The sequence below is a fragment of the Sorghum bicolor genome, chromosome 7, assembly GCF_000003195.3.
Source record: "Sorghum bicolor cultivar BTx623 chromosome 7, Sorghum_bicolor_NCBIv3, whole genome shotgun sequence".
Classification (NCBI taxonomy): domain Eukaryota; kingdom Viridiplantae; phylum Streptophyta; class Magnoliopsida; order Poales; family Poaceae; genus Sorghum; species Sorghum bicolor.
The window spans coordinates 57,494,602-57,508,090 of NC_012876.2; the positions used below are offsets into that span (position 1 = coordinate 57,494,602).

General features: G+C 47.8%; 1 protein-coding gene across 1 annotated transcript; it reads right to left on the bottom strand.

Moving 5' to 3' along the window:
* Positions 5,638-11,557, bottom strand: LOC8077869 (D-3-phosphoglycerate dehydrogenase 2, chloroplastic). The gene is made up of 5 exons (XM_002445539.2): positions 10,840-11,557; positions 7,395-7,771; positions 6,949-7,059; positions 6,754-6,849; positions 5,638-6,627 (listed from the first exon to the last, which is right to left on the bottom strand). The coding sequence occupies exons 1-5, from the start codon at positions 11,438-11,440 to the stop codon at positions 5,953-5,955; spliced, it is 1,860 nt and encodes a 619-aa protein (XP_002445584.1). The 5' UTR covers positions 11,441-11,557; the 3' UTR covers positions 5,638-5,952.

Consider the following 13,489-nt stretch of genomic DNA (forward strand, 5'->3'; position numbering starts at 1 on the left):
GGTGATGGAAGTTGCAGGCTTGTTGCCGCGGTGGCTATCCATGTCAAGCACGGTGCATGGTCGTCAGATGCGCCGCGAGCTCGATCGAGGAGGATGGAGGACCGATCGAGGACGACGACGTCCTGTGTGCCGGTGCGGCCAGGCGTTTTCCCCTTCAATTTGGCGATCCGGACGCCTAGCTAGTGGTTGGCGATTTCGGGGAACAGGAAGCCTAGCTAAAGATATGCGGGCGTTAGTGCATGCATGATTGATGGATCCACCCAAACAGCAACGCAATTAGCCAGCAGCAAAGCAAGCGCTGCTACTGCTGCTGCTGCTGATGGTGCTTTGTGAAGTCATCGTCTTCTTTTTCCATCCAAGTGAGAAACCACTTGCATGCGAAATTGTGAACTTCCACCGGAACGGAAAAGCTAGCCTCTTTGCAAGGTTTATTAGGCTAGCTAGCTAATTAGAGGATTTGGGCACTAATAATGACTTTGCAAGAGCCAACGAGATAACGATGGTTTGGGCTGGTAACAACGATGTCCAACAAGCTGGAGAGCATGGGCGCTGCGGTACGGTTTGTATCTGAGGCTGCACGGCCGATTCAGTGGAGCTATCAGACGATCATGACGGGCACCACGCGCCCGTGTAATTTGCCCGCCGCATCACAGGCGACTACGACCGGAACTTTCGTCCGTGGCCATGACTTGTACATTTCCGCCCTCTTTGTTATATGTGCTCCATTTTCTTCAGTATTTTACCTTTTGCTTCTAGTATGTAGTGATGTTGTTTTCTTTACACGTCAGAACATCTATATTTTATTTTTTCATATCTATATAATATACTAAAGAGCAAAAATTTCTTTCTTTCCTTTTTTTATTATGTCCCCACTTAGTCCCCCCGGCCCACTCATAGTCTTAGCCCTCTTAGACCATCTCTCTCTTCCTAGTACGTGTATATCAGTCTCTTACTCCAACTCTTCTCCCTTTCATGGATGGTAACATGAGAGGAGTCTATGGCTCAATAGTTGTATCCTCTGAACATGACTTAGCTACAGTTTGCACTGGAGCTGCGAAAACTTTCACTACCACCACTAATGTCCGAGCCCCTACCACACCGCTCAAGGGGACATGTGGGGCTTGACTTTCACCTTTCTTAACCTCATAACAAGTGTACACAGTAGCCACACATTTAAGTCATTGCAATGTTTATGATTTTCACATGGGCTTATCGTTTTATTGCATCTTGCAACATGTGCACACAGTAGCTATGCATTTAAGTCGTTGCAATGTTTACGCTTTTTCATATGGGCTTAATCCTTTTATTGCACCTTGCACATTGTTATCATGGTCATGCCTAAGCATAATTTTCATTAAGAAAGAAAAAGGTTACAATGCATGGTCTTTTTTCATTAAGAGGAAAAGAGAGTTACGATGCATTGTCTTTGTAAGCCTAGCTTATAAAGACCAAACACAATCCCTACAACACTCAAGGAAGATGACCCATCCTTTTCTTTGAGTTTAAATCTATGCAATCCCTCTTTCCCATTTGAGGTTCAAGACTAGGAAGTGGTGGTGCTGGAGCAGGGGAAGTGCAGTAGCTCCACCATATATTACCAAGCATATGGGAGGTATCTTCTCATGCCACACTAGTGTGTCCATCTACCACAAAAAGAGGATCCAACCATGGCAATCGTCAGCAGTGGAAAGATGGAAAGCATTATGTGGGCATGTCATTGACGACCAAAGGTGATAGAGAACCAACACATTGGATAATTGAGGTAGAGGCATGAAGCAGGCACTTAGAAAGCGTTTTTAATTAGAGGCAAGACATGGTGTAACTACCAAAGAAGACTTGGCTGCCATTAGGCCGAGGAAAAGCAAAATTGGACCATTAAGTAGAAGCTCATTACCATAGAGATTTCTCCCTTATCCTGTGCCGACTCTAGATGAAACATCGCACATCCTTTTGTGATTTCCAACTGAACTAGGCGACATTATAGTAGTGGTAATGAGAGGGCGAAAGAGAAATTACTCAAGTAGAAACAACAATGGCCATCAGCACATCACCTTCATTGTTAGTGACCAAAAAAACCCAAATCATCTTGATTATTGAACCAGTGCAAACGAAGGTGGAGGAGTCGTCGACGCCATCAGAAGAGCCACCTCAATCTCAACCATCATCATATAGTGAAGTGTGAGCTTCAGCCATTCACACCTAAAGAATGACCTCCTTGGGTATTGCCAATTCAATGTCGATCAAGGGGTATCCATTTGATGATGGCACAACCACCTCTTGCTCCCTCTCCAAAGTATCAAGGCATAGAGGAGCAATAATAGTGAGGCCACCACCTCGACTATTGACGACAACGAGGGTAGAAGAAGTAGCATTAAGTGTGCAAAGGCACGCTGGATGACGACTAGCATAGCAAAAGTACTCTGCCCTGGGTCACCAATTTGGTTTTGTTCCCCATGATGAACCAGAAGGAATCCTCGGTGATGATATAGCCACTACTCCAACCAACGACGAAGATAGAAGTAGTAGTAGCACAGTGTGGAGGATGGAATATGGCGAATGATGGCCATCAGATTAGAGCTGCTCGGACTAAGATAGCAAAGTGTAGGATGTTGCATGAGGGTCAAGGGAGGTGTGGGTGGAGGCAATTGTAGAGGTAGATTAACGGTTGGGGTCGGCGGTAGCGGCACACACATACACACGGTGCCTTGCCCGACCCCTATGTGCTCGACATCTTTTCCATGTCCTTCAAGCGACGAACTAGCCCCACTGACCGATGCATCGATAGATCCACGCAAGGGGAAACCAGATCTGAAATTTTCTTGGTGGATTGGGGGGGTTCGGGGAGAGAAAAGGAACCAAATTTGGAAAGACTGCAATTTTTATTAAGTAACTGAAATCTAACACTTCATCGTCTTGCATTAACTATAGATCTTGGGAATTTATTTGATTTAGTTAAAATAAGATTGGGCCAAGCCAATTAAACCTAACAAAGGTATGTAGATCATTTGTATAGTCTGATGGAGGTAACCGTGCAACAAGTTATATGTCATGTTATAAAAAAATGACATATTTGCCAGTAAAAAAAATTCTTTAGTTTGTACTATGTAGAATTGAAGCTGTAGAAGTAAACCACCATCAAAGGGGTCATGATGGGCGTACTCCCTCCGTATCTAAATTTGTTGACGTTTTGGGCTCTAGGCCCATTTTCATAAAGGTTGACATCCTACTTCCTCGTGGTATATTATTGACGTTTTTACCCTTAGGCAACCCGCCAGCTGAGCTAGCCACTTGGGCCTTTGATTGTTTCTTGGAAGAAATGCACCCGCAACCAGGGGCAGAGATGTAAAACTAACCCCTAATTAATTACTCCTTGATAAGCATAATCATATCCTAAATGTCAACAAATTCGTGTATGGAGGAAGTACGGACAACGGAGGTTGTTGTCCGTAAACAAGAGGTTCTCAAATCTCTGAGCCAGTTTGCAATGGGAAAAAAAAACTTGAGCCGGCCCCGATGTCCATCTTTTTACGGCATTCCTATAACCTCTTGTTTTCCTTCATCATTTTTTTTTGAGAGAGAGGGAAGCTCCTTGATCATATAGTTGGGCATGCATCACTCGTTTGGCAAGTGCAGTTCCATCTCACGAATGGGCCGGCCATGCATTTGTGGTCCCTCCCTTCACAACTTGATATGTGGCGCCCCGACCCCAACTGGCTCTGGTGCTTGCTTGTTGTCCGGCTGCTCCCAGCCTGGTACTGGTACAAGAGCTAGCTACTACTAGTGCCTAGCAGCAGCAGCAGCCGCCGCCGCCGCCTACAGTAGCTTCCAAGCTGAGGACCACCGCTGCACCGAGAGTCCAGAGATGGCAGGCAGGGGCAAGCTCACCACATCGCGTGATCCCGAAGCGAGCACGAGCAAACGACCGACCGTGCCCGTAGACGCGTAGTGGACGACGGGCGGGCGGACGAGTGCCACTGCCTGCCTCTGCCTGGCCTCCTCGCCTTGTACTACTACTACTACTACGGTTGTTGTACCCCGCGTCGCGTCCATATCCCCCACTGGGCAGTGGGCACTGGCCGCCGTGCGTCGCCACCACCAGCCCCAGCCAGCAGCCTCTCGCGCACCCAGGTCACCACAGCCCCCGCGCGGCAGTGCGGCTTGCCGGCTGCGCGCAGCCCACATCCCATTATTGCCTTCGCGGGCGAACGTAGGTAATCATGAAAACCCCATGGTGTGCGTCGAAGAAACAAGCAGTGACAGGCAGCACATATAATGTTGAAAGCTGGTCGATTCTTGAGCCTCGCAACAGTCCAAGAAAAGGGACGGAGAAAAGGCACATATAATGTTGAAAGCTGATGATCGTTGAGGTTGAGACGCGCCGCGGTCGCGGCGGACGAACGGACGGAGACGCGGTAGGAGCGGCCACCCCGCGCCGGCCGGAATAGTGCACCATCAAGCGTGGAGAATATTGCGGGGAAGCGACGACGGAGAGCGACGCGTGGGGCGGCGTCCTTCAGGTGTTGTGACTGCAGATGGACGCGGGCGTGGCAGCACCAGCGACGGAGTCTGGACCATGCATGCACGAGGGAGACGCGGACGCGATCGACGCCGTGCTTGCTAGTGCCGCGGCTGTTACTGTTCCCACCTCATTGATGGCTGCATGACACTATGAGCACTGTAGTAGCAGTAGTAGTACACGTACACTAGTACTTGATGGAGTTTCTTGGGACCAAACCAAATGTTCTAGCCACTCGTCGATTGGAGATGGTCCGCCTTGTGCACCCAGAGAGTTTGGGACCAAAACGTACCGACGACGACACGAGACCGGGAAATTGAGAAACTGGATGATTCGAATTCAATGATTCGAATTGAATCTCCGTACAGAAAAAAAAACACACAGAAAACCATCATTCGAGAGGGAATAGAAACATCATTCGAGGGGAGAATAGAAGCATCCTTGCCAGCTCTGTTCCGGCTCACGTTCAGATATGAACGAATAGGCAGATGCTGGAAACCTTTATGCTACTGTTATCATGATGGTTGTGGTGTAGTGTAGCGACTATATTTCAGCCATTCAGGCAAGGCATCAAAATCCACAATCGTGTCACATATCGTGTGCCGGTGGTCCTCCTCCATGTGCATTACACTCAGCACAGCCACGGGAAGTAGAGGCTGCTATGTATTCAGCCCACATTTTACGAAGGCCCACTATAAAGATTAGATACAAAGGCCGGCCCGATGCTTTTGCCCGACGGCGATGGATACGGCAAACAGTAGCCCACCTGACTTCTGGCGGCTAGGCACTAGGCAGTCTGGGATCTCGGCTTCCCTGGGCCATGGCAGCGGTCTCTACCCGTTTCTACAAAAAACAATCAACGGAGATCTCAACCAAAAAAGAAAAAGAAATTTCTCAAAAATAAAATAAAACCAACCACAGAACCAAGGTTAGAAGTTCAGAACAACAGACTGAACCCATGGACTCAGAGATTTCAGATTTCCTCTTGTCCTTGTAAAACTCCCTGCAAACTTTTCGATGTCGTGTTCTTCTCTCATACACAAGTATGGCAGTGTCTTGTATCCGGTATTTGGGTTTGTATAAAACAATACCACAATTTGTTGCAGTTGCACCATACTCCATACAGTACACAACAACGTCTGCATTTCTGACACAATGATGCTGTTCTTATAGATCCAAGCATTAAGCACATACAGATACACAGTTTACACATAGCCAACGGCACACATACATCTCTTATTTAGACAGGGACCAAGCCAAGGCACCCTTCACATCACATATACTACTTCCTTCTCCTGGCGTAAAAAATGTAGAGATTCCCAAACAGAAAGAGACAGACCACCACGGATCGCGTTCGTCCCTGTGTCCATCGGACGTCAAACCCCAAGTTCAGTACGCACTATCAAATATTAATCCTACAGAAAACTCGCTGTCCATCATAGCTCGAGGAAAACGAACTCCTCGATCGCCGGAATGGCCCCGATGTTCTCCAGCGTCTCCTTGTCGGGCTCCTCGTCGACGCCGATGGCCATGATCGCCTGCTTGCCCCGGAACGTCCGGCCGACACTCATGAAGCTGATGTTCACGTTCCTCTGGCCGAGGATGTTGCCGACCTTGCCGATCATCCCGGGCTGGTCGATCTGCCGGCACAGGATCAGGTTGCCCTCCAGGCTGACGTCCACCTCGTAGGGTCCGACGAGGGTGAGGTGCGGCACGCCGTACTTGACCCGGCCCTCCAGGACGATGTCCCCGCCGTCGCTGATGGCGCCCGCGAACTTGGACTGCACATTCGAGAGGCGAACCTGGACGGACTCCAGCGGTGCCTCCGCTGCCGGGCTGTCGTGCGCGACGCGCTCCTCCGTGATGCGGAGGCCGCGCTGCTTCGCCGCGTAGTCTGCGTTCACCAGGTTCACGAATGTGCTGGACACCGGCTCCACCAGGCCCTTGGTCACCATTGCGCGGAGGAGCCGAGTGTCCAGGTCGTCGGGGCCACGGGCTGTGGTGTACACCACCTTCACGCCCTTGATGCCACTCTCGCCGGCCACCAGCTGCACCGCCAGCCTCCCGAGCTTCTCAGCCAGAGAAACATATGGAGCCAGCTCCGACATGATCTAGCAAACGAAAAAAAGAAGAACACGAATTTCATCATCAGATTGAGCCATCCACGTACTACACGCTTAATTGAACTATTGAAGTGTGCTGCAATGACATGCGCCATGTCGAGAGAAGGTACCTACCTCAGCAGGGACCATGGGCGCATTCACAGCTGTGGCTGCGAGCTCCCCTCGCAACGCACCAACCACGGCTTCCGCGATCTCGATAGCGACGCCTTCCTGCCATTTTGGAGAGTACAGTGAAGTTGGTACGTCGTCAGAGACAGCGGCAAGTGGTCTGCATCAATGCAGGACATGGTAGTAGGTGAAGATGCATACCTGAGCCTCGACAGTACTTGCTCCAAGGTGGGGTGTTACAGTCACGTTCTCATGCAACACCAGCATGCTGTCCTTCGCTGGGGGCTCCACGGTGAAGACATCAAGAGCCGCCTGCTCCACAATGGCCATGAAAAAGCTCAGCTTTCGGAGAGATCCATCTTCACATTAAGGCCATGTTTAGTTCCGAATTTTTTTTGTTTTGAGTACCGTAGCATTTTCGTTTTTATTTGACAATTATTGTCTAATCATATATTAACTAGACTCAAAAGATTCATCTCGCAATTAATTAGTTTTTGTTTTCGTCTATATTTAGTGCTTTATGCATGTGCCGCAAGATTCGATGTGATGGGGAATTTTGAAAAAATTTTGGTTTTTGGGGTGAACTAAACAAGGCCTAATTGTAATTGGGTGAAAATAACCCTTGAATCGAATGAAGTTGTGATCACCTGAGCAACTTTGCCAGAGTCAAGGGCCCTCACTAGAGCATCTTCATCGATCACTCCACCCCTGGCCACATTGATGATCCGGACACCAGTCTTCATCTTCGCGAAGGACTCATCGTTGAAGATCTTGGATGTTGTTGGTATGAGTGGCATGTGAAGGGAGATGAAATCGGCTCTTCCGATGGCCTCGTCGAAAGATACCAGTTCTACTCCGAGGGCACGGGCCCGATCAGCAGGGGCATAGGGATCATGAGCTATCACATGCATCCCGAGCCCTTTCGCTCGCCTCGCTACCTCTGAGCCAACCTTCCCGAAGCCCATGATGGACAGAGTCTTTCCCACCAGAGAAACCCCCACGTACTTGTTTCTTTGCCATTTACCTGTGTGAAATGACAAAACAAAATATCAGAACATTTCTTGGAGATAATTATTGCAGTGCAGCTTGGAGACTTAACATGACATCTCCAGAACATCAGAGCATATTTTGTTCATTTTTTTAATACATTATACCATTTAATTAGCATCAGTAGTTTGAGTACTTGCTTCATACCATTCGACATCAGCATATCATATAATTAGAATAAACATGGAAGATGAATATAATTTGTTCAAGTCACAATTGCATCTTTAGGCCAGAATTACACCTCTGTAAGCACGGCCCAATTATTTTTTCGACAGTCATATCACAGTGCAGATACCTTGTAGTTGTGTCACCTTCAAGCTAAATTGGCAGCTGTCAAATCAAATTAAGATTTAAGATAGGCTTACATGTACCATGCTTCAATTTGGCAGAGCAAAAATGTTTGTCATACAAAACAGGAAGCAACAAGTATATGAATTTTCTTTTCTTTTTCTTGATAAGTAGCCCCCAAAAGTTAATACAGTAGCAATTTGGCTTACACAATTAGCATTATGTTCTGGAAAGTTGCAGTGATTAATAACTAAAGTCACTTTCCAAAAAAAAAAAACGTTTAGATTTGACAAGTGTTCAGGGATCTTATTCTCCACTAAACTGAGGCACCAGGTTCTTTTTGAAATAAAAGTTCAATAGGGACATATTACCAACCAGCAACCAGCACCTGAATTTGAACCACTTTTTTCTCACAGTACAAGATGAATGACATGATTAAAAATTTAAAACATGTGTAAAGGTTTGTTGTGATAATGCATTCCGCAAGTGTTTCGAAAACCAGCATTTGCAAGGATAGAACAGTTGGAGGATCCCATCTTAGGTTCCCTTTGGAATAAATAAAAAGTAGAGGAATTCTAGAGGATTGAAATCCTAGAGGAAAATTTCCTATGATACCATTTGGATTTTTTTTCAATGTCACCGGGGGAGGGGGGGGGGTGGAGGATCCCCACCTGAATTTGTATTGATCAATTTACTGCCCAAGGCAGTTTTGTTTATAGGTTAAAAAACACACCTTTTAGCAGCTTGATTTTGCATCTTACATGTCTGCTGAAAAAACACCCTACCAATAGGTTGAATCTCATGGAAAGTTTCCTTTGTATCATTCTCTCTCATCAAATTCTTGTGTTTTGCCTGCTCTCCCCATGCAAATGTTTGATCTGTTTTCTGTGTTTTCTCAGCCAATAGGACACAAGATGTTAGGAGATTCTATTCCTATGTTGTTCCTACGATTTTAGAACCGTGAACTCCAAAGAGGCCCTTATAGTCTCTATATACACTAACAGGATAAACATCCCCACCAACCCTGAGTTAGAATGCATCTCTTTTGGTCAAACTGATAACTGATAAGGAGCTACTTGTCTATCGGTATATTGTGGGCTGTCGTTATAAGAAATGGACTTTCAAAGGATTGAAAATGAGCAATAGACTTTCAATCAAGTACAGCAAATCAGGTCAACAACACAACCAATTAAATCAAATAATTGTTTCAGTTGGTTAACCTGTCTGGCAATCACTCGGTTCCATTCGGTAGTACACATTTTTGTACTATCAATTCATTAGCTGAAAGTAGAGGTTGCCCTTGTGTGTGTTCTGAAAATTGCTAACCAAAGATATGCGGCATTAAGGCAACGAAAATAGTCCAACAAGATAGCACAGTAATGTGCAAACGTTTGCATAGATATACATATACACATAAAAGGACCGGTAGTGGCAATTTCTTCGGTGTTGCCCTCATGGCTGGTGCTAGCAGCTAGTGAGAGGGAGGGGGCCAACGGTCTGTTGGTGTTGGTGCAAAGCATAAGAATTATGGCACATAATTTAGAGTACCACCGGAAGCAAGATTCCCCAAATGCCTTCAATAATTGAATCCTTATTATATCGATCCATTGTTTGGACATGTCACACGTATAGTATGCCTATGTGTATGGTATGGCCTTGCTACAGTGTGCCTATATGAAACATCGAAGCATGATTCGCTGTGAGATACTAGTGTGCACAAGTAGAGAAACTGTAGGCAAGCGGATTCATTGAACCTGCCCATCTTTCAGCACACGTATCCTGTATTGTCCGTTTAGAGATTCGAACTGCCATACAACACTGACTAACGGGGACCATATGAGATATTTGACCATACTAGTATAGTACTGTACATACAAGAATTTTTATGTCACCATGTGGAGAGATGAAGGAAGAGAAGCACGTGGACGGTGGACCCAACAAACTTGGCAAATTTGTGGCTTGGTGCCCAGCGAGGAATGGTTGAACTGTAAAACTAGAAAGGTGGTACGCTAGTGGAGTAATAATACTGTAGAACTCGTCTTAAAAGTTTAAATAGTACTGTAAGCATTAGTTGTTGAATAAAACTGTAGCCTAAGCAGTGATGATCGTGCTTTGTCACGAGACATCGTAACAAATTATTCAGAGCTGTCTATCCGATGAGAATATTCAATTAGAAGAAAGTTCGCAAAGCAAGTCAGGCACCAGAAATTATTAAAGCGATCCATGTCTATTTTGTTCTCTACTTCGATCTGCCAAATTCGACGGTAACCTCAAACGAGGACCCAAACTTGTTTAAAAGAGCGGAGCTATTGCCTAAGCTGGGATGCTCATGCGTGTCGTCACTCATCAGGCAATAACAAAACTATAGTAAAAGCCAATGCTATCCTCAACTTTCCAAGGTAAAGACAGTACTAATATCTAATTAGAAGAAAAGTTTGTAATGGATTTGGCGTATCACTAAGCACCAGGGACTATTTAACAACTCCAGCTTTATTTAATTTGCGTTGCCAGATTCGATAGCGACATCAAACAATATAACCTGCTCGCATCCGAACCAAATCAACCAATGCCAATAAACTAGGAATGACTTCACTGTTCATTGGTTTGGCATCTAACCCGTCAACCAACCCAACATGATTAACCACCCGCAGCCAGAAAAAAACAAATGAGACGCATGCAGCTAGCCAATGTGAAGTTTAATTAATCAGACAACCAACCGAGGAAGATCGAGACGGTGATCATGTCCATGTCACTCACCGGCCTTGAGCGCCGCGTCCGCCTGCGAGACGTTGCGCGCCATGGACGCGAGCAGCGCGATGCCGTGCTCGGCGGCGGCGACGGTGTTGGCCGTGGGCGCGTTGACGACGAGGCACCCGACCTCGGTCGCGGCCTGGAGGTCGACGTTGTCGATCCCGACGCCCGCGCGTCCCACCACCCGCAGCCGGCCCCGCCCCGCCTCCAGCACCTCCCGCGTCACCTTGGTGCCGCTCCGCACGATGAGCGCGTCGAACTGGGACACCTTGGCGAGGAGCTCGGCCGGGGACATGCCGTAGGCGCACTCCACGTCCGCGAACTCCCGCAGCACGGCGAGCCCGGCCTCGCTCAGCTTCTCCGCCACCAGCACCGCGGGCTTGGGCCGCAGCGCGCCGTCGGACCCGGACCGCGAGATCCGGTGCGCCGGCGGCTTCGACGACTCCGCCACGGGCGCCGCGGGCGACGACAGGACCGCGCACCGGACGACGCGGAGCCGCGCCGCGCCTGTGCGCGCCGCGAGCGTGGTGAGCGAGGACGGCGCCACGGCCACGCGGGCCGCGGGGCTCGCCTGCGGGCTGGGGAGGAGCGCGCGTGAGGCCGCCATGGGTTCGGTTTAGTTCGTGCCTCCCTCGCGCTCGTGATTTGTGTCTGTGCTTTGCAGGCAGGAAGGACCGTGGGAGAGCCGGGGAAGAAGGGTGGCTAGCTTATAAACGCGAGGCGTGATGGGTGGGAGGAGGTTGGTGAGGTGGGGGTAATTCTGGGAGCTCATTTTTATCGAAAGGGTGGGCCCCGGGAATTATTGCTTGGGATCAGTGCGGCCGTGCGTGCATCGGGTTCGTCAGATATTTTTCTGCTCGCTGAATCAAAAGTTTGGCGGTGTGTTGGCATGAGAAATTATGCAATTGGGCTGGGGCTAGCGCATGCTGAATTGCTAATTTTGGCTGTTAAGCTCTCGTTGTTTGTGGATAAACATGGATAATGTTGGAGTAAGTACTCGACCTAAATATGGACACAGTTCCTATCCAATGGTTGACTGTCCTTCCTGGCTTTTTGGAGGAGTGTCCAAATGTTTGCGGTTATATGGACGGCTGAGGGGCGTCGTCGGAGGCCGCGCTTCCAAGTTCCCCCGCAGGCTGCAGCCCTTGCCCGGGAATTTGCAAGGCAAGTCTCGGCACTGTTTCAAATCAGGCTTGTTTGGTTAGTGCTGATTTTTCTTATGGAATGTGGACACATGTATAGAGTATTGAATACAGATTAGTTTACAAAATTAAAAATGCAAGTAGAGAATAATTTGTGAGACGAATCTTTTAAACCTAATTAATCTATTATTAGACATTAATTGTCAAATAAAACGAAAATGTACTACCGGACTTATTAAATTTTAACATCTCCAACCAAACATCCCCTCAAAACTTTGCTTCCGTTTAAAGAAACGGGAAAAACAATGGACAGCTGAGGAGCTCCAAATTACACGCCGCCAGTTGTCACATGAAGTTCTCGTGGAGGACGGAGCGGATCTGAACTCTCCGTCAACAGCTTCCTGTTCCCCTCCAAACACATGAAACTCCCGTGGGCTAATCTATTCGTTACTATCCTCATCCCTTAACTTCCAGCGTTGAAACAACTAATTCCGGAAAGATTTGTAAAATTCTGATGGTCAGATCATCATCGCACAGTGTAAACTGAGCGGGGCCATCCACGTATGATATGTGTGCTTAATTCTTGGAACTAGGGGGCTCTGGTATGGGTATGGGCTCTCCTACAGAGCTCATGCATGATGCATGCGTAGAAGTCCAACCAGAAGTCTCCCACGATGATAGCGACCACAAATCCAACAAATTGCCATCATGTCCAGGTTGGAACATCACCGAGTGTGTGTGTGTGTGCGCCCCCCGCTCAAAAGTGCAACAAAAGCGTCGAAGGGAAATTGCACTTGCACGGCACCAACTGACCAACCGGTTCACACTAGTACACTGCACTGGAGCAAGGTGCATGCAGCTCGGCAGTGACATCATGGACGGACGCACCTAGCCCATTTCCCGTCGTTCTCTCCTCCAACGGTGGCCAGGTGGATATTTCATATTGCGATCCTTGGGTTTTTTACTTTTTACGCCTCGCACGCACACCTGCCGCGCAAACTCCTCCCGTACCGGGAGGAACCTTCCTCGCGGTCGCAGCTTCTTTTTTTTCTTTTCTTTTTTTTCCCCAGTCCCAGCTGCGCCTCACTTGGGATTGGGCACATGCGCGACAGCGATCTTGGCATCTTGCAGTGGACTTAGCCGCCGTGCGCGCTGCCGCGAGAGCATCGTCTCTTTCTCTCGCCGCCGCGCGCGACCGCCTATCGCGTCAAAATTGGGCGCTCTCTAGCGGTCTAGCGGAATGTCTTTTTCGTTTTCTGACTTTTTTTTAAAAAAAAGATTCTCACAATTACGTTGCTAGTTTTTTTAAAAATAAGACTTGGAGTCTTATTTTTTCTACCTCTTTCTTCAATAAATATGCTGCCACATCAGCAAAATACCATAAATAATATGTAATTAATTGTCTTGGACTCTATGAGTCTTGCATTATGAGTGTCCTTATCCCCCGGATGCGGTGATTAATGGGTTAGGTGGTCTTGTTTAGTTCAGCCTAAAAGCCAAAACGTTTTCAAGAT

Coding starts and splice junctions, on each gene's coding strand:
- LOC8077869 (XM_002445539.2), bottom strand. CDS start 11,440: ATGGCGGCCTCACGCGCGCTCCTCCCCAGCCCGCAGGCGAGCCCCGCG. Junction 7,772..10,839: donor GGACGCGGCGCTCAAGGCCG/GTGAGTGACATG, acceptor CATTTCACACAG/GTAAATGGCAAAGAAACAAG. Junction 7,060..7,394: donor ACTCTGGCAAAGTTGCTCAG/GTGATCACAACT, acceptor ATTGTGGAGCAG/GCGGCTCTTGATGTCTTCAC.